The following is a 22391-nucleotide window of genomic DNA, read 5'->3' as shown; positions in this document are numbered from 1 at the left end:
CCCAATTGACAATGCAAAAACAGTGAAAGGGTTGGAAGAAATAACAGTCACTTTAAAGCAAAAAGCTATCGGGAGGTAGAGTCATGATTACTTCATTTCCAAGGCAAGGGGGGAAAGTTCAGAGGAAATATGCTCAAACTTGCATTTCCCATTCCTTCTTCCACTTCAGAGTTCAGCACCGCAGTAGATAAATCCCATGAGGCACCACAGGACTTGTAAGAAAGATTACAAAAAAAATTAAGAACCTTGAGGTCACATATTCTGGGTAAGACTCCTATCTTACTACTCTTGTATTGTGTCACCTTAAACTGACACACATATGATGACACTGCAAACAGTATTTATGATGAAGATTATTATTTTCACTCTGAAACACACCTCCATTTCACAGTACTTAGTCTGACTAAGAATATATAGGGAACTGAGACATGTTTTTAATTTAATACACTAGAACAAGCAGTAGAGAGGGGGGGAAAAAAAAAGGAATTAAGTTAATTCTGCAGTCATCAAGTGATGTTCCAGCACAGCCAAGATCTCTCAAGAGCCACAATACAATAAACACATCTTCCTCATACAGAATTACAGGCAGATTGTCACTAACTACAAAAAATCCCCACCTTGAATGGAAGGAAAACTGCAGTAAGAGTAAATAGGATACTGATTGCAAAAACTCTTATCTATCACAGTAGTTCAATTTCATCTCCTAAGAGATATGTTATAGAGAGCTGAACCATAGAATCAGAGAGCATATAGAAATAGAAATTATCTTTATGGTAAGCATATCAACTTCTGCTTTAGAAGTATGGAAAATCTTAGAAAAAAAAAATTTAAACTGTAGTTACAAGGTAAACTAAACCACTGTTTGTACTATAAAGCTATAAAACTTTTTTTAAGGATATCACATTATTTCAGTTAATAAAAATTGATAATGAACAGAATATAAGAGCTACAAACACAACTTGAAGGTTTTTTTAATTTAAGATTTGGCTCAGTTTCATTAATTTACATTAAGGTTTTCACAATGTATTAATTAAAATGTATTAAGCAGAAGGAAACAGGAGATATAAATTGACAAATTCACATATGAGGAGACATTAATGACTGATTAAGACATCATTCTCAATGATTTTTGCTGAATCCTCTTACTTTACACCAAAACGGGTAATTCATCATCCTTGGCAAATCTGCTGCCCTAGCTAATTCAAAAGACAATAAATATTTTTAAAAAATATATGGTTAAAACAAAGTAAATTACATTAATATCTCAACTTTCACCTTTCAATATCTCCTAGTTTTGCATTGAAGACACTACCATGTATTTTTAATCCATGAAAATCACTGATATCGATGCTCTCCCCCACAGAGGGACTTGTGAGATTTTCTTCAACAGTCAAGGTCTTGGTTTTCAATCAAAGAGGACACTGTCAGGAAAAGAAACCTCCATGGATTTCTATACCTAGATACTTAAGAACAAATGATCCAAAGGTAAGGAATGGTATGTAAGCTAGCAAAGAATAGTTTTCTTCTCAGGCTTGGCTTACTTCCAATAAACCACAGAGCTCAAACTTGCTTAAACTCTGATTCCAAATGTAAAAAAATCCAAGGTACAACATCCTTTCTAGGTCTCAAGTCTCTGAGAGTGGGGGTAAAAAACCTTCTACCAACTAAAACAAAAACCCAAAACAAACAAACCACCCACCCCCTCACCATCCCCCACCCCCCCGCAAAAAATACCCAAAAAAACATATCAAACCCCAAAAAACCAAACCCAAAAACCCAAAAACATACCCCACAAACACGAACCAAAACAAAGCAATGAACCAAAAAACCTACAACCAAAACCAAAAACCCTATGTCCATAAAAGGGACATATACAAGCCAAAATACTTATGCACACAGCTGCTCACAGCATCCAGGTGCTGATTTTCCTACTGGTAAACTCTGAGGACACTGGTAGGGCACCTAAAATTATAACCTCACCTCAGCAACTAGAAACACAACTTACTCCAAATGACGGACATGCATTTTGTGCCAGTAAGACAATTCCTGTATTTCCAGTCATAAGAATGCTACAACGTGTGAACTAAAATTTCTCTATATCCTGTGTTCTCTATTAATGTGTTCAAGATGTTAAAGGGATTCACTGCCCTTGGAGATGCTGACAAGCACCCAGATAAACACTCGTCAGAACAGGAGCAGTGGTAACATTAGAAACTGGCGATGATTTCATGGCTTTGCCGTGTAAGGTCACTCTCTGCTCCCAGTCTGGTATTTTTTTAGCTTATTATTTCTACTTAGTTAATTGCATACATCTCAGCATATCAGAGGATGATTACACAGTATTTTTTGTAATGTAAATATTTTTCACTGAAAGGACAAATGGAATAACCACACGTAGCTTCCTTTCCCTTATATGGGAAGCATATACTGGCCTTGTACTGCTGTTGAAAGGGTATCTGTTCACCATTAATGGAATTAGGAAAGTCTGTTAAAAATAAACAAAGCGTAATTCTTTCCTTTCTTTCACCAGCTAAGTAAAACAATGATTTTTCTTAGCATCAGCCGAAGAGGATTTGGTACAATAGCAACCTAATTACATTCAGTAATATTCGAACATTTAATCCCCATTTGTTGACAGCGTTCATATATATGAACACCAACATATATATTGCCACTTCTGAATTAAAAATGCATGTAACAGCATAAAAAAACATACTGACTAAAAGAGATTTGAGATACTCTACTACAAGATTACAAGATATTAGTAAGCTGTTTAAATTTAGAGAAACCCACAGAGGGTTGGTGATTTGAGTCATCTATTACACACAGCAATATATGAGAAGCAAATATTGAGAATGACGTCTACTTATAAAAACGGATTGCTATGTCTGTCTGAGGAGAACCACACTCACTGAAACCCCATGAATTTTACATTCCAGTGATTTAGAGGCCAGTCTTACAAATATATTGTAATGATGTCCATTAATTTGGGGAACTAGGATGTTAACAATTATGGCAGCTAGTATCACAGTTAGCACCAAAATAAAAGTTTAAATTTTATTTATTTTTTACTTCAAACCAGCCTGTCAATATCAATATATACGCATGCTTTAATGACATGTATGACTAAAAGCATTACTTAAATTACCTGTTTTATTATGAAAGGTATGCTATGAAGCATTTGTGTTGTGTAATATGCTTAACATAACACCAGCAAAAAAATCTGCTATTCTTACTCTGCTGACAGTTAGTTTGTGAAGTCAATGTGGTACAAAGCAATATTTAACAATAAGACAAAACTACAAATGTTATTTTAAAATGTACAGTGTACAAGGAAATTTCATAACATAGTTAAATGAAACCTACACCTAACTGCTCCTCATAAGGGAATTCTCTTTTCAGCATAAAATGCTGAATTTTAATGCTTCAGTATGGAAACAATATTCAGAGAATGCAGAACAAAATATTTAAATTACAAGAATTTTTAACAAATATATAACACCTCAGAAAAATAACTGCTATCAGTTTTGGATACATTGGAATACTCAGCAAACAGCAGGACACAGAAGACAGATACCACCTCTGTATAAGTAATTCCTTCATCCATCTGATGATGGATGATACTAAGAGAGTACCCAAAAATTAAACCAGCAGAGTCTCCGTATAAACCTTCTGAAATACAAGGAAAAGGGGAGAAAGGAAAAGGGGAAAAAGTATTACGTGCTGTATGACAGACTACCCTGTCAAAAACAGAAACAATATTGTGGCTCAGCATGGCCACAGAAACATGAAACACGCCTTCAACAGAACATAGCTTCAGAAACAACAGAAAAAACTTTTCTTCCCACAGATCATTCAGCAAGGGAAGGTAGGAGAACCAAAGGTGAGAGAAAGGGGAAACATCTCTTTATGACTGGAGACACCCTATTTTCAACTGACATTTGATTGCCTCGATTTACATTGCTCTCTGGCCTCCCAGCACAACTATCTAACTTATGCAGGTGTTTGTGTAAGAGTTAACAAGGAAGAAGACCCAGCTACTAAAGCTCAGTGAGTATGAGCTATTTTAAACTTTATGTACATTGATTTATATTAATTCAATTCCCTCAGAAACATTTGCAATTATGTAAAGTTGGAACACTCTCTAACAATAGTAACCAAAATATACAGACAAAGATTGGAAGTGTAGTAAAAATAAGTTTCCGTGATTCAGCTTAAGTTTTATAGTTTATTTAGAGTTTTGACAGAATCAGAAACTAAATACGACACTTGCATTCAATAAATTTTACCATTCTACTTTCACTTTTATCTTTTTTGGGGTTTTATTAGTTGCTATGGAGTATTTGTTGGGGGGGCGGGGAGAAGGTGTACAGGGATATTTCTGCTGGAGTTTTTTGTTTTGGTAGGAGGTTTCTTTGGTTGGTTGTTTTTTGTTTGGGTGGGAGGGGGGGGAGGGAGTTTGTGTCTCTGTATATTCAGTGCATATTCAGTCCCCAGCTTAGACTGTGTCTTACTCACCTATCATGTCAAATAAGGTTCTATAAATTCCAGCCATCTATTCTTAACTTAAATGTGTCACACGATATTCTTGTTCAAAACAGTAATCAGTGTTAACGAACAGGAGAGAATGGGGTTTTAAGTACCCAAGCATTGCTGTAAAGATGCAGAAAGTGCAAGCAAATTCCCTTGCCCTGTCTGTTATCTCTTTCTACAGACCTCTGCTTATTTTTATTACAGAAGTGGTTTCCAACTCTCAGTGCAGACAACATGCTCTTCTATCATTCTATCACATTCCAAACTAGTTCACACCAAATACCACAAAAATTAGTTACTTTCTAAACATTCAGCAATGTGTAAAGGAGTCCTCCAAAGAAATGCTGTGGAGATTTACTCTTCCAAAGAAAAACAAAAAGGACATCTGAGCAAGGAAGCATGCCATTTCTGAGCTTCTCTGGACTGCCACAGATGAATAGTCTATCATGAGGGCTAAATATTCTAACGTGAAGATAAACAGTCTTACAGCTGCAGTAGCCATCACCTACTGCAGCTGCGAATTCTGCCCAGACCTCTGAGGGATGGAACTTATCCTGTCCTTCCGCCAAAAAATTACAAGCCAGGTGATTGAAAGTCCTTCCTCAAGAATCTGTGATGCTCTGAATCTGTTAATTACATACTTATTAATATTCAGGCTTGAAAATATATGCAAGAGTATATCAAACTATGACCACAAAGAAACCAGATCTATTTTAGATTTTGTAGAAGAGCCTGAAAAAAATTGTTTACTACACTGCTTTTTGTTTCAATGGAAGAAATAAAAGCTCTTCATATTTCACAGAATCATAACATCCTTGAATATCTCAAGTTGGAAGGTATTCATTGGACCATCAAGTCCAACTCCCTGATTCTTGCAGGGCTACCCAACACAAAACTAAATTACTAAGAGCATCACCCAGACTCTCCTTGAATTCTGAGAGGCTTTGATGCCATGAACACTTCCATGAGAAGCCTGTGCTAGTGACTGAGCAACCTCTCTTTAAGCAAAGAACCTTTCTAATGTGCAGTCTAAACATCCCCCGGCACAGGTTCACTCCTTTTCCTTTTCCTTTTTCCTATCACCACTCACAAGGAGAGATCAGCAGCTCCCCTGCCACCACCCCGTCTTGCCTCAGCCTTCTCTTCCCTCAAGCCAACCAAACCTAGTGACCTCAGATATTCCTTTGAAGTCTTGCCCTCGAGGCCCTCAAATTTCTCCTTCAAATCAAAGCAAAAATAGAGTATCAACAGTACTTTATTTCTTGAACAGTGTTTGTCAGAAAATCAAAAGCTATAGCATGCCATATGGGCATAAGGAAAGCCTAGCTTCCTCCTTCCTTAGTGGTGCAAATTTACTGAAGAAGTCAGTCAGTTTCTAATACATATCAAAAGATTCCAACTTGACCAGTCTTATTCACTAAGGTCTCTACTCCCATCACCTTAGGAATTTTCCTGTGTAACTCAACAATGCCTAGAAACAGATTCCCTAGGGTCTGTGCTTCTCTCTGTGTGTCCAAGTGACAGAGAATGTGAGTGCAAAGTGACCTACATGAAAATGGTAATTTAATAGTGGACTAAGGTAAAACTGCTAAGGCTGACATGCCAGGTTGCCAACTGCACTCAGTGTTTGCAGCCCCTTTCCGTCTTCCTCAGTCTCGCCTTCTTTGACTATCATATATAGTCTCTTCCTAAAGAATCATTGCAGTCACTTTGGAAACATTAAAATCCAAACCTATGCTTTAAAGTGAGCACCACATTCTCACAAAGCAATAGATCTGTAACTGAGATTTTCATGCATCTGAGAGATATGCTTATACCTTACAATGCCTGGAATTCAATTATCCTCTGAGTTTTTAAATTGGACAGAATACATCAGATTACTACTCCAGCTGTAGCTCCTGATATTTTACTGTGACTCAAACAATTATATGAAACATAGATGTACAACCACTCCTGATTTATGGAAGCAGAGAGCAGATTCTGCTCCAACAGACTGCTGTTAATTCAGCATCAGTAATTACTATCTGGTTGGAAGAAAAGCAGCTAAATTCTAATCACTGCTTAATAGGACAACTAACTAGGTCGCTTTTGCCACAACATCATCAAGTGGCACTGATTTGGAGTCTAAAAATTTGAAATATGCAAAGACTTCAATTCTAACTAGTTTAAAAGGTAAGTAAGCTCTCAGTAAAAAATGGAGGACACATGCAAACAAGCAGAGGTAGAACTATGTAGAATGTCATTTCACCTCCTGTTTAGCATCTTTGTTTATTTTTCAGTGCAGCAAAATGCAGAAGCAGGTAGGATGATCTCGTTTTTTAGCAGAAGACAGCATGTTGTAAGGTAGAACTTAAAGTGGCAGTTCAGAAACAACCACATCCCAAAAGCTTAATTTATCCTAAAATATAAGATGTATGACAAAATGCATCTGTAGCTCACTCGTTGTCACAGAAGGAAAAGACAAACTACACTATCGCCAGCACTGATGAAGAACCACAAAGTACTTACACTGCAGCGTTCCGAAATCATTGAAATATACTGAGAGTCTATACTAATTTCACACACACTGTACACTCCTCTACTCTTAACAGCAACATGGCAGTATCATAGCTCTGCCTGTTGAGTATTGTAGTGCTTAGAAAAGACAATGAGAAGAAAGAAAAAAATAGGGGAAAGGAAAAACAAAATAAAAATATAAGTAAGTTATACTTACTTATACAGCCTCCTTGAAAACTATGAAGTTGAGGAGAAAAGGACACAAGAAGGTAAGGTCACCTGCTTATTGCTGTCGACATTACAAGAGAGCATTTTTGTCTTTAGTGTTCTATTTTTGCATACCAACGCCACTCTCTTCAGTTTTACCCAGTATAAATGTAAACAAGACTCCAGCATTTTTAGTCAAGCAGAGTTCAGTCTTCACACTTATCTAAATTTAAACAAAAGTCTTTCTTTAGATCAGTTCATTTTCTCTTTCAACTGTAACTTTTGTTTTACTTAGAATATATAAACAGATGATCTTTTCAGGCCATGAGATTACAACTGGTTTAATTATCACATGGGGAAAGGGGGGGAAATTGATGGCTACTTTAATTGGTTTTTCCTATGAAGCTTCAAGACCTTGACATTGAGACAGGCTCATACCATACTACAACTATTGTACAAACTTAGTAAAATAAATCAAGTAAAATACCTCTGACTCAGCCTCAGAAACTCCTCTTCCACTGCACAAACGGTGACAGTAAAAACTGTGCAATGATCTTTAAGATGTTAACAAATATTTCATTAATTTTCACATGTGATTTAAACAGGATATAAGCAAGTGTCTCTGGAAATCAAGGACTAGAATTCCAGTCTAGACCACTCCCTTATCCCTGGAACGAAGACTTTAGTGCAGAGTGATAGTACTTCAATCAATGAAACCTTTTTATTCTAGTCCTAGGACTGTCAGTGCTGAAGTTCTAGTGTACATAAAATTTTCAAGGAAGGGAAGGCATCCTCACAGTAGCATGGAACTGCCTTTATATAAGTTTATGCAGTTTGCCTTTTAGAATATGCAGAAAGCAAAGAATCATACAGAAACATCCCATATCTCTTCCTTTCATGCAAAAAAAAAAAAAAAAAGTTATGTTAAAAAGTAGCCAAGTTCCAAAATTTGAAAGCTGTTTGCAGCAACTGCACAGTTTATCTATCACCAGCCTCTACAGTTCCCATTTGTCATAGAGACAAATGCACAGATTTCCTTGAGGGTGGTAAAGAAGTAGTACATCATCTCTTTACCACAGACAATGAATGCCCCAGTGATACCATTCAGTCTCCAAACCCCTCACAGACTGAGTAATTAATTTTGAATTTTGAAAACATCTGTAATTCAGGTAAACTTGAATTGCAGTATTTTTGCTAGTCAAAAAATTCCCACACACCCTATTTCAACTAAATCAAGAGAAAGAACAGTCAAGTCCATCTTTGCAAAAATAGAAAATTTTGTTTGTTTTCTGAGCTACAATTATTTAAATTGCTTGGGTTATTGCCATTCTTATGTTAGCTAATTTTTTTTTTTAATTCAAAAAGAAAATCAAAGAAGCACAGAACCAAATCCAAGCCCAGAAAGAGACTGGAAGTGAAATGGGGAGTCAAACAGTATCCAGTCTTTTAACATTATATGGCTATTTACTTAATTAAACACGTTAAAGAGACATGCAGGAACCCTGCAGACTAACCTTTCCAAGATTTCATATAGTCCTAAACACCCTCTTAACAGACACAATACCCAAGATATCACAAAAAGCCATTTGTTTTCCTAAGTAATGAGACTGCTAAGGATGAAGTCTCAAAGAGATCAGACAGTTTTCTGTAAGAAAACTAAGTAAACATATATGAAACTTAAGTGGACTGCATTAAGGCATCATCAAACCTAGTAGCTTAGTTTTCCAGCAGGTTAAACCACCACGGTACCCCTTATGACTCAGCTGCAACACAGGCAGCCCTGCAAATGACTTTGAATGCTGAAACATTTTCTAAGTCAAAGAAAGGCTGCTTAGTCAACTGGTTATTTGCCAACTGTCTATATTTAGGACTGTCCCTGCAAGTGTTCAAAAGTTTACCATTTATCACTGCTTCAGAAAAAGACAAATATATTCAAAGCAGAATTCCAGAGGAATTCTGCTTTTCATCAAAGGGAAGTTTTCCTCTTTCTACCCATCCCACTGACTACAGATCAGCATACAAGGTTCACCAAGCAGAATATGCCTGTCTCTGTAGCCCTCCAGATTTTAAGTCTCCACATATATCCAGGATTTATAAGAACATGACAGTAGCTAAAAAAAATTCAGAGTTCTCTTCTTCCCTACCAACTCCTCTTTGATTAGGATTTTGTAATCAGTACTGTACAAGGGCAAAGAAGTGTTTATTGAGAATGATAATTTGTATGCTGTGTAGCACAATGTAGCACAATGAGATTAACCATTAAGGAAAAGGCTGCTACAGCATGATGGTGTCTCACAGGCAAGGGCTGGTTTAGCAGCTAAATTGGTTAGTTAGCATCAGGGGCTGCACACGGCGCCACTTCCACACACAAGACTAAATCAAAAACCAAAACTGTGCCAATTACAAACAGACATGAACACAATTACTGCTATCAAAATACAGTAAGATCAAAACTTCCTAAGTAGTACAAAACAGGTAAGTCATAAAGTAGAACAAAACAGAACAAAACAACACTGCAAAATCAAACTGTAGTCTAGACAGAATTTGTCATAAGGAGGCTTAAGTTTAATAAATTACAGCTAGAAGGAAATGTACAGAAGCAGGTTATGACTGTGCAAGATGGAACTGGGCCAGTGCATTAGATCTATTAGGCTGATTACACATCATTCAGTTACTGTCAAATGATTCATTAAACAAGGAAGGAGAACTATCTGACGTCCTCCAGATGTCATCATTTTCTGAAATCTTCCCAGTCTTTTCACTGTCAATCCTCTGTCCTTACTTTGCCACCATCTATTTGGATCTTGTTAGAACAAGTGATACCATATCTTTTGTTAAGGACCTGTCCAACTGTTTTTGGGAACAGACTCCCTTCTTTGAAGTCATTATGTTACAAAGCCATTTAAATCCTAAGACTAATCTCCCTCAGGACTCCAGGCTGGCAAACAGGAGTTCCATGTTGCTCCAGTCCTGCCCTTTCCAAACTAAAATCTCACACCTATGCACACCTTCCCAGCACGAACACAATCATACAGTACACCCGAGCATGGTTAAAGCTGAGGTTTTACTCTCTCTCCTTTTACTATACCTCTCACTCAGAGGACCATAAATCACAGATATATATATAAGGAACTCATCAAAGTATCCTACCTATAACTCCAGCCTGTAATCCTGGCATCATGCTCAGTTTAGACACTACTTACCTACTGCAAAGTCCTGCAGGCCTGTCTAGCTCATTAATCTTTCCTGCCTACCCTCAGAGCTAGCACTCAGGCTATCATGATGTGATGGTTTAATAACATAAACATTATTTGGTTTCAGCAGAAGCAACCTACCAGCTTCCACAGCCATGCTGTGGAAAGCCTTCCCCTCCTAGCCAGTGACTCCGACTCTGCCTATACAGACCTCCCTCTTCCCACGCTCCTTGCTCCATCATGTTCAAGATAATGCCTCAACAACATCTTGAAACCTTTTCAAATCTTTTTCTGCTTCATCTACCATTTCCTATTCAATAATGAAACACTAAGTTTTATCTCCTGACAGTCTATAGCAGAGGAACAGAAAGAGCAGTCAGATTCCATTTTTCTGTGATGCTGTCCTTATGCTTGAAGACATGTTTCCAAACCACAGCAACTTTCTGGTTTTTTCTAACTCCTACACAAAACTGTCATTCGCAAAAATGCTAACAAATAGGTGAGGAAACATAAACCCAACTATTACCACCATACTACTACTTTGGATTTATCCGCTCGATCTAGTATGTCCAACAGACCCCTAAGATAGGAACCGAACCGATTTTTTAATTAAGTATTTACATGTAATCTAGCACAGCAGAACCACGGCTACACTTTAATAGTTGTGTGATACCCTAGTAAAAACCCTACTACACTGCACTGAAATGCCTTTGGAATTTATTTGTGCGTAGAACAAAATATAAAGTAAGTCAGCTACATATGCAGTGATTCAAGACCCCAAAAGCTAACCGGGACAGAATTTGACCTAATCATTGCCAATATGGTGTGCTTCACTTATCACTGCACCAGAGATGGAAGAAAAACACGGTATGTAGGTAAGTGTTTAAGAATGCTATTTCTATCATCCCAAACCATGAAAATCCATGGGGGAAAAGCATTTGTAATTCTCAATTTCTGCCACATGTTTGTAGTCTGTCTTACTTTAGTAGGAACCGTAAAAGGCTATTAAATTACCCAATATATTTTCCTTACAATCAGATGTTGCTTTTTAAAGCAGTTTTACATATGTTCATCCAATTCAGGTTTTATTTTCTTCCTCCAGGAAACTGTCTTCCTTGCTAATAGACCTAATTTTCTGGAAATATTCTCTTTATTTAGCTTCTGATGACTGTTTAGCAATTACATATTTATTCCCATATACCTGAATGAACGATTCCTTCCTTTCTTTGCATTGCTTCTAGCAACCTCATAGATCCAGACTGCTCTCATGTCTCAGTGCAGCAGTAATTTAATCAAGTTTTATGATTAGTTCTTTTTTTTTTCCCTTGGACATGAATTCTTTAAATAATTTTCTTATGATTCCCGAATTCTTTTCCAGTTAAGAAATATTTCTGATTATGTGGTGCCCATAAAAGAAGGGAGTATTCCACTTGAAACTGTAGCATAACAAAAACCAGCCCTTCAGCATTACTGTAACTGCTCATAACTTTGCTTTGTTTAAAAATTTACGTCAGATTTGTATTCATGCAATGTTTACTCTTTTTTCCTTATTACTAAACACTGACTCCCTAGCTGCTGCTGCATGATTTCTTCTGACAGATTTAAGTAATAAAATGTTAATCAGCCATAATACTCTGATTCTGCAACCATTTTAGGTGTATGCACAACTTCTATATCTGAGTTTTCCGATGGAAGTCAATATCATTACTCTTCCTCTTTAATTCTTACATAGCATAAGTGCCTTGCTAAGTGGAGTCAAGTCCCTTGTGTGCTGCTGGATGAATGCAAAGAAGACACATGAGAGGGTAAGACTTGATTCCCTGTCGAAATGTTTAAAAGCTTTTTTACTCCTCAGCTTGGAGATGTTCAGCAGTTTCTGGGAAAATAACTTCTGCTTCACTTCTGTAGTGTCTCTCACTTCCTATAAAGCCAAAATTATTCCAACTAAAGCAAAGACTATTTTCAAAGTAACCACTGCCTATCATTGATAAAAAAACTCCAAATAGGAAAATAAGAGGCACTATGAATAAGCATGTAAGTGACTCAGCTTGTTTTTAAACTGCGGTCACATAAATCTACTCAAGTCATGCCATCATCACTAACTGTTCTTTGAACTTCCGTGCCTCAGAAGCAAGCACAACATTCATTTTTCATATCTATCAAAGCAGTGCCTTAAAAGCCTTTTTAAAGGCATTCTCAAGGGCATCTCCCTGGTCAAGGGTCCTGCCCTCAGTTATATTTTCCTCAGACTGGAAAATGCCCAGTCACACAGTCCAGCATTTATTTGGGCACACCTGTCTGGAGTCATAATACCCCATTTGTCCAATGTGTACACTGCCAGGTGTAACGTTGGTCTAGCATTCTGGTCTCTTTTCTTGTACCAGCAAGGGATTAAAAGAACTTCAATTTTTAGAGGGTTTGGGTTTTTTTCACCCCAAATACTGTTAACTGCTGAAGATGACATAGCATTTAGAAAGATTATTTCCCCAGCTAATTTGCTATTCTCTGCAGCAGGAGGACCATCTTTCAATTACTAGTTTGAAGTACTTTGCTGCAGTATGTGGTTATCTCAGTATCATCAGCACATTAAGCCTTTTTGGGACTCATCCTGTTCTTGACTTCCCTGAAGCCAGCATACAAAGCATTAAGTTCTCCATTAGGCACAGACCTCAAGCCAGGGAAAAAGCACTCTCTGGCAATCCTTGTTTCAGCATCTCTCAGAGGCAATTCTGTAAATTTGTTTTAAAAATTCTTACAGCTTCTTTCTTGACATATTCCCTTGATTTAGCTTCTCACAGTCATTCCACTTCACTGTAACAGTCGGAAGCATATAAGATTACTTGAAAAATACCTAATTTAAGTACCTTCCTCAGTACACAGTATTCTCTGTCAGAGAATTACTGAGGAAGTACTCTCTGAATGTTTCGTTCTCTATTTAATTGACTTTAATGTCTTGATAACTGCTCTGATAATCAGTCTGAAGCTACACCACCGAAACCTTAAGCTTTTGATTTGTTTTCTTTAATAAATCACACAAAATTTTATACTGACTGATCAGTAACTCTTCTCCAGCTGGACAGTTTGCCTGTACCTGAAAGAGTCTAATCCCAAGAGATTAATAACATAATACAGTGGGGAAAAGACAGTGTTAGTAAAGAATGACATTTTTTGTACAAAAATGTTTTAAGTTAAGTGAAGTTCTTAAATAGCTCAGTAAGTGTGCAGAGAAGAACAAGCAAGTATTGTATTTGGATCTTCCAAAATATTACTCAAAAATTTCCTACAGGCCAATAAAGAAACAAAATCACCCAAGAAAAAAAGGGGTGTCAACCTTTCATGACATACTACAGGATTAAAAATTCAGGGAAAAAAGGACAGGAACACATGGTCAGTTTTTCAATGAAGAATAATCATGAAGGATTCTCCAAAAGAGTATGTGCTTAGATATGTGCTGTCTCTCAAATCCATAAATAATAAATAATATCACTTCTAGTAGGAAAGGCAGGCAAATAATGAGTGGGAAAAGCTGCAGACAATACCAGATTATGTAGGAGAGTCAAATCTGTAACTGGCTACAAGAACTGAAGAAAGGACTCATGACACTGAGGGACTAGGGAACAAAACAGTAAATGGAACTGAGGGCTAGGAAGTGCAGAGTAGGGAAACCGTGAGAAAACAACCTGTCTTCAGTTTTAACTGTACTGAGGCACTGTACACTGTCAGACGAGCTTTAAAAAAAGTACTAGTAAGCAGCAAAAACATCATGAATTCACGTTACATGATACTCTGAAAGCATCAGAAAAACGCCTTCTGACAGCAAAACAGAATAACTAGGATAGCAAGAACCCTTAAGGAAATGGGGAAAAAAAAAGAGGAGACAACTGTACAACTGTCAGTCTTTTATGCTGTTATGACTCAAACCTGACAGGCGGTTCTGGGCTCTCAGCTTTCAAATGGTTAAAAAAAATCTTCAGAGAAAGGGCACAAGGATTAGCAGAGTGACAGACTGATGCTCATGTATAAAGAGGCAACAGAAAACTTTAGCTTAAAAATGTCTGAAAGAAGACAAGGAGGATATGGTACTACTTAATTATTAAGGCCAGAGAGAAAGTGAAATAAAATATTCACTCAGGTAGAAGCATCATAGACCGCACATCAAAATTGTCAGGCAATTTAAAACAAACAAAGAGGGATATTGTCGCTGTCAAACAAAGCACATGATAAAACTGTAAAACTCACTGTCTCAGGGATTTTGTTGAAGTCAAAGCATAAAAAAAAACCCCAAGCACATGACACAGCCAAATGTATGGAAGATGGTTCTAGCTGTGGCTAACATGTTAGTTCATGTTCATTCTATACATTTTGATCTCAGCTTTCAGCACCTGATCAGCCTGTGTATTCTACTGTTTATAATCTCCCACTAGACAAGATAGAATGGTTTAGAAGGATCTTTGATCTCATCTAGCCTCACCTACTGTCACTTTATTACCAGACTTACATAAAAATGGAGAAAAACCTGCAGAACAGAACCATAAATGTGAAAAAATGTCAGTATGGCATTTCTTATATCCCGTCATCTATTGTCTTCAGAACTCTTGCCTCCTTGGTTGTACATAGATTATACGTAACAACTTCAAAGACTGGTACTGAAAATTACTGAGGGTGTTTTACAAGCTATGAAAGCAAAATCCATTGTTTTTTGAGAAGGAATAGTCTAGCTGAAGCTTTATTATTAATAGGTAATACACAGAGAATTTTCCTCTCCAACAATCGATGAAGGTACACAATACAAAAACTTAGAAAACAAAAAACAAGCATGCCCTTTGTGCAGCACAGTCTGAGGCTATAATTTCCTCAGTGCAGATAAATAGCCTTGATTAATGCTGTGGCTGGATCCAGACCCAAATGAATGACAAAGCACTTCCTGTAATAGGTTCCCTTGCATGGTCTAGAGCAACTTTTCTTCTGGGGAAAATTTTCCTTTACTCATGGCGAGTAGCAACCAGGTAGTCAGTGCACTGTAACCTGTTTAAGCTAACAAGAACACCTGTGGTGTGAAATGCCAGCACTGTGACACTGGTATCACCAGGCCTCTCAGATACAACTGTAGTCCTTTTAGCATCTTCCACTGATACGGCTGCAGTAGCACAACACACAGCAACTCCTTCCTCCTTCGTCATTCACCCATTCCCCTGCACAGTTTTACCTTACACCAGTGTTAAAACAAAGACTGCTCATTGCTTGGCCTCAACTCAGCCTTTAGCTACCAGCTGAGAACAATTCCCCACAAAAGGCCTGACCAAGCTGAAAGGAAAACACATCATCAGCCTCTCATGCTGCAGAATGCAAATCTTGAATTTCTCTGGGTTACTCTTTTCAGGCCACTGTAGTACAGAGTAAACTGGCAAATTGAAGACAACCTGTAAGATTTATGGATCTGTTCTGAACTGAACACACCAGTGCTCTGATGCTCCATCCCCAGCCATTACCAGGTGACATGGCCACACATTGAGTCAGAAGACACTCTCCTGCCACAAAGCCACTCCTGTAGAGGAGGCCTCCTCCAAAACATGTCTTTTCTTCCCACGATTCAGAAGGCACAAAGAGGATTCTTTTTTTTTGAAAACACACATTACAGGAATATAAAGGTGCTCCAGTGGTGCGTTCAGTTGATGTGCTCCTCCCTTGATTTAAATGAAAGAAATAATTTCATCTATTCTCCATGGGCCTTTTTTGATTCTGATTTTCTAGACAACTTCTTTCTGATCATCAAAAGCTATTCAGAAAGATTAGTGCAATATTTGATTTTAGAGGTAAATAAATTGTTTTTACGGCTTGCTACTTACTAAGGGGAAGCATTATCGCTGCACAATTGGTGTCTACCAAGTAAGACTACCTATGATGTTCTTGAGCAGAAAGTTCATCAAAACCACCATCTCCACTTCAAATTTTGTAATACATGAAATTCTAATGAGAAAAATATATTAAGAATTTATAACTGGATTGTGCAGTATCTTTTAAGAGGGCTACCAAAACTACAACTGCCTATATGAAAACATAAGAAAATATTTTTAAAACTCCTAACAATACATTCTAAAACAACTTCTGTTGGCATGTGACCAGAATTACACACTTCATGTTTATTTACCCTTACTATTTGCCAACACAGTTAAATATTAAGGAAGCCACCAAGGGATTCGTTTTCTCATCTCTTTCTCCACTCCTCTAAAAAATTAGCTGATTCTCTGGTTTCCAACAATGCATGCCAAGAATAGATAGTATAAGAAAAAAAAAGATAGTATCTTTTACAAAACATTTTAGATACAGAACCACGTCTGTCAAAGAAAGAGCATCTTGGGCTTACGATTGCTCCCCCTCCAGAGATTCTTTACAGATCTGTGAAACTGAGAAGGCCCTACATGTACCACATACCCAAACACACAGGATAGAACAAGCAGCCCTGGGATAAACCCAATCCTACTCTGACAACTGAACACATTTCTTAGAGCTGGATAGCTAGTGGGCATGCAGGCTACAGATAAAAGGTAAAAAGTCAGTAAAAACGAGTTTTGCAGAGAAAATCAAAATAGAAAACGAGTTGGCCTAAGTCTTAAAAACATTTTAAGACTCCTTTTGGCAGTCCACATAAGGGGGTAGAGCCCAACTGTCTGGGGTAGATTAACAGTCACAGTAAACAAAATAAATACTCGGCACTTTCAGCACAGCCCTACCAACAAGGCGTTTGAGAACGGCATCAGTTTACCTCTGTGATTCCTACCACGGCATTAACGACCGACAACTGAGACACAATTATGATGCTGAACCTTGGTAATCTTTCCATAATGTGCAGTTATTTAATATCTTGCTCACCCAAACTTATCCCCTACTGCTTGTGCCGTTTACACCATAGAAATAATACTTCTTCAGCGACTTCGGGTATTATTCCCCTCCCTTCCCTTTGAGATGCAACTTGATGCATCTCAAAGTCCCAAGAAATGTGCAAATAATCCTCAAACGGCAAGCTGACACCTCCCTCAATGCCTGTCAGATACGGGCTCGTGGGCTCGTAAAGCACAGCATTATTCAGCAGGAATTAGAGGGCAGCAAGGTGCGAGAAGAAAACGCACCCCCAAAACACGCCGCAACCCCAGCGGCTGCGAAGGTCACCAGCCCCATCCTCTGTCCGCCGCCCGCCCGGGAGGACCATAACACTGCCCCGAGAAGTTTCGGAGAGCGCCCGCGGGCGCCGCACCCGGGGCTGCGGGGGCGAGGCCGATGGCTGCAGTCCCCGGCAAGTCGGGCGAAGTCCCGCGCCCGCCGGCCCCCGCCGTGACTCACCAGCCGGGACTGGGCGCGCTGCAGGAACTCCTCCATGGCTCCGGCCGGGCGCAGGGCAGGGCAGGAGCGCGGCCGGGCTGCCCGCTCGGCGCTGCCCCGCTCGGCGCCCCGGCTGCCCCGCGCCCCGCTGCGCTGCGGAGCGCCCGCCCCGCCCCGCCCTGGCCGCCGCGGGCGCTGACGTCAGCCCGTGCCGCAAGGGCCGGCGCGGAGCCCCGCGGAGCGCACGCGGCGCGGCGGGACCCGGCCGTGCTCCCTGCGCCGCGCCGGGCGCCAGGCCCCGGGAAGCGGCGGCTTGCTCTCTGACAAGAATTCCTGACCCAAGGACAGGGCGCGCCGAGACCCGCCCGACGCAGGGGCTCCCAGCAACAGGCACCAGCCGGTGGCTGCTGCGGCTTGCTTGGGCGGTGGTGTCTCAGTTCCCACTTCACGGTTAGTAAGACTCATCAGTGGAAGGCTCGAGGGTATTGGGGTCAGAGGCAGTGACCGTTCCGCGGTCCCCTTCCCATGGTGTTAAAGGTCTGGAGAAAACCAAGCAGTGGGTTCAAATTGCAAGAGAGCAGGTTAGATTAGATGTTAGGAAAAAACCTCTGCTGAGGGTTGTGAGGCACCGCCCAGGGAAGTTGCGGATGCCCGATCACTGGAGGAGTTCAAGAGCAGTTTGGATGGAGCTCTGCAGAGCCTGGTTTAGTGTAAGGTGTCCCTCTCCACTTCAGGGGAGTTGGAACTAGATGTCCTTTAAGGTCCCTTCCAACTCAAGCCATTCTGTGATTCTATGTGTTTCACAGTCAAGCCTCTGTGAACTCTGCCCTGTACCTCAAACCTAGGATTTTTTCTAAATATTTTGCCCACAGTCACATTTTATATACATATTCAATTGAACAGCTCACAGAGGAGCCTTCTAGGCTAGAAACCACTTCGTAGAGAAATAAAGAGAAACGCCAAAGAGCTGGAATCCACTACTATAGAAGTCAATGGGAGGTCATGCAATGAGTGCAGAGTAGACCACAAAATAAACTATAGGGTTTGCAGCATCTCCAGTGCTCTCACACCACTAGTATTCCCCACAGTGTGGGTTTTTTCCCCACTCCAAATAACTAACCTGAACAGTGCAGTTTTATTATTCCAATCAAGTTGTGCCTCACTGAGGAGTGAGTGATGACTAATTGTTCATAAATTCAGTGCTATGAGATCTGGGATTTTTCTCTCGTGTATTTTTTGCAGCTCATTGAAGATATTACTGTAAGAGCTAAAAGCTCTTGCTTCCTTATTAACAAACTTTTTCTTATAATTGTAATTTACTCTCATTTGATTTGTTAATTCTTCCATGATATTTTGCAGATCCTGTTACTGTGTTTCCTGCCATAATCAATCTGCTCTGCCTAGTCATATGTTCCAGTTGGAAATTGTTCTGGGGAACAGAAAGAATACAGTCATCTGTATCATAACCCTCTAAAACTGGATGGTAAATCTTCATTAAAACACTTGAGTAGACAAATTATATGAAGCAAAGTACTCTAAATGACAGTGTTCTACAGGAAAAAGATAATTCTGTTTCATTTACTGGAACATTTCTTCTTCTGAAATGCATTTGTCTGTTTGCCCACTAATTTATTTCAGAACTCTATCTGAATTTGGGTTTTCTGGTTGTTCTGCAGAAAAGTAGGTCTCCTGAAAAATTACAGGTTTTGCACAACATATTGTCATACTTGTAACTTGAAATTGAAGTATTACAATACAGATATTGCTGTGCAACTTAGGATGCGGAGATGAGGTTGACTAGGAACGTATGAAAACAATATGCCCTGCATAAAGAAAAGGAGTAAAGTATATCTCTCACTTCAGTAAAGTCTGTGAAGTCTGTGAAACAAAAGATCCGCCTTGCTACGTAACCTAAACTAAAGTTTGGGAAATTGATGCTTAAAAAGGTTATTTTTTGGTGCATGTGTATTAAAAAAATAATTTTTTAAACGCGCCAGAACAGCAAATAATTGAATGAAAAAGCTGAATTTCCTGCTGAACAGGCAGGAAAGTTTTGTTCTTACGCCTCATACCAAAACGCACATTCTTATACACTGTAAATAAAATGTGATGACTAATTGCTTCTTTGTACATCCCCTGAACAGATCTGTGTGTGTAAATATACCTCTGCATTGTAATATCCAAGTGGTCCTTCACTGAATCTAGAAGAACCTGCGGATACTTCGTGATCCCCATGCTGGATTTCCAGAGATGGCCTCAGTACAGCTGCACTGAAAACAAAAGAGTGTGCGCCTGAGCTCCCTGAAAACATTAGGACTAGATAGCTTTTGAAACTGCTTTTTTGAGTAACTTTTTTGCCTCCATAATTATTGTATGAGTTACATATTGAATAATTAATTATTCATATCCTATTGTGCAAAACCATGGACAGAGTACCAATCTTTGTACCTGTTTAATATTTAATAGAAATTCCTAAGCCTTATTCTCCTCTTTTCTACCCCACTTCTAGCCACTAATTTACTTCCACTTTACTGAAGGGTAAATTAGAGATGAATCAGGACCCAGATTATTTTTTTATCCTCATTCCTAAAGTAGCTGAAACCACTTCACAGTCATCCAGAGGCTCTTCCTAAGGTGTGTTCTTCATTTGATGTGTGCAACTCATCTCCTTACTAAATCTGTGGGAACCATGTATGTGTCCCAAAGTGAGAATTTTCTCAATATCTCATTCGTAGTATCAAATTATTGAAAAATAGACTTGCTGAGCAATGCTGGGGTTTGACTTGTTCGCAAGCACATTTGTGGTATGTCTTGTCACACTGAAGGGATTTAGGCTGTGAATTGAGAGTTCTGCTTTGTATGTCTTTGTTGTTTTGAAAATGGAAATACAAATAATGTCATGGTTCTTCAGAGAGTATGGTTTGGAAGCAAATGCTTCTCTGTTCACGTGGCAAATTTCATTTTTTAATACAGCCATCATTCAGTTATATGTAAATATATGATTACTTGGCTATGTCTTTTTACTCTGTCCTAAAAACCTCTGTAACTCTAGTAATGATGAACAATGTCTTACACTCCATGTTCTTCTAAAACTCCTCCCATTTTCAATGTGGTCATCCAGGGAAAAGTAATTTGTATGATACACAAACTATCCTAGTAAAACCTTATATCCTCATACATATTGTGTGCTACCAAATAATACCGGCTTTGGTGATATTCCATAGTTTCTGTGGTTCATATCCATTTTATTTATTCTCCAGGCATTATGCAGTTCAGATCGTTCTATTCTATATAATGGAGAAGTAAAACCACTGATTACACGTCTCAGAGCAACTCAGAACGAAACTCTGTAACTCAGTTTAGCAGTTTTAAGTATATTAAGGAAAAAGAAGAGCTGTCATGATACAGCAATCTAGCTGTCTAGCATTTCTATCAAAATGTATTTGTATGATAAACACTTCAATAATGTATTAACAATCATTTTCATACTAAATAAGGCTGAGGTTCCCATTGCAAGGCTTTGTATATTACCACAGTAAGAATAAATAGCTCCTGCCCATGGATTGAGAATGTAACATAATCATTTTAATAATAGCACAAAAGAAGTTCACAGCTCTCAGCTATTGTGAGAGGATATTATTTTAAAGTTTGAAAAGAAAAAGGTGATTTAACAAATTACTGAAAGACTGGTTCTCTAGACAGCCCCCCAAAGAAACAAAACAGAACAAATCTGTGTGTAGCAGCAGTAGGCTGACAGTCATTTACATTGGCACTCAAGCCATTTTACTTTTAGAGTCACTCTGATTTCCAGGTACATCTATGAAAGTTACTGGTTTTTTTCTTGAAGGGTTTTACCAATATGTCATGTCCTTAGAATCACCAATTATCCAGTCTTCGGTATCAAGTGTCTTCACTTCCTGTGTTTAGTATTTCCACAGTTTTTTATGTTTCAGTTGCCCCAATCCCAGAATCGTAGAATAATTTTGTTTGAAAAAGACCCCTTACATCATCAAGTCCACCCATTAATCCAGCACCAGTGTGCACCACTAAACTGTGTCCCTAAATGCCACATCGACACGTCTTTTCTCCAGATTAAACAACCTCAGCCACTCCTCACTGGGCTTGTGCTCCAGACTTTTCACCTTCTCTGGATGCTCTCCAGCCCCTCAGTGTCTGTCCCGTAGTGAGTGAGTGGCCCAGCACTGGATACAGAATTTGAGGTGAGACCTCACACGAGTACAGGGGCTGTCATTTGCTCCCTTTGCTAGTCCTGCTGGCCACACTGTTGCTGATACAGGCCAGGATGTCATTGGCCTTTTTGGTTACCTGGGCACAGCTGGGTCATGTTCAGCTGCTGTCAACTAACAGCCTCTGGTCCTTTTCTGCTGGGCAGCTTTCCAGGCACTCTGCCCCCAGCCTGTAGCACTCTTGCATGGTGTTCTGGTGACCCAAGGGCAGGATTCGGCACTTTGCCTTTTTGAGCCTCATACCACTGGCCCTGACCCATCAATCCAGTCTGCCCAGATCCCTCTGTACAGCCTTCCTACCCTCAGCAGATCACTCCCACCCAGCTTGTGTCATCTGCAATCTGGCTGAGGAGGCACTCGGTCAAACCTTCACCGAGATCATTGACAGAGATATTAA

General features: G+C 39.1%; 1 protein-coding gene across 2 annotated transcripts in view; it reads right to left on the bottom strand.

The window, feature by feature from the left end:
- Positions 1–17874, bottom strand: part of PRUNE2 (prune homolog 2 with BCH domain) — a 130192-nt gene extending 112318 nt beyond the window's left edge. For both annotated transcript variants that reach the window (XM_059873953.1, XM_059873954.1), the window contains exon 1: positions 17769–17874. In XM_059873953.1, coding sequence (XP_059729936.1) covers positions 17769–17804 — 36 coding nt within the window. In that variant the 5' untranslated portion in view covers positions 17805–17874. The remainder of the gene's footprint in view (positions 1–17768) is intronic.
- Between the last annotated feature and the right edge of the window lie 4517 nt (positions 17875–22391).

This window comes from Haemorhous mexicanus, chromosome Z, assembly GCF_027477595.1.
Source record: "Haemorhous mexicanus isolate bHaeMex1 chromosome Z, bHaeMex1.pri, whole genome shotgun sequence".
Classification (NCBI taxonomy): domain Eukaryota; kingdom Metazoa; phylum Chordata; class Aves; order Passeriformes; family Fringillidae; genus Haemorhous; species Haemorhous mexicanus.
Note: the sequence above shows the minus strand (reverse complement) of the source record. Positions and strands in the feature narration are given on the sequence as shown.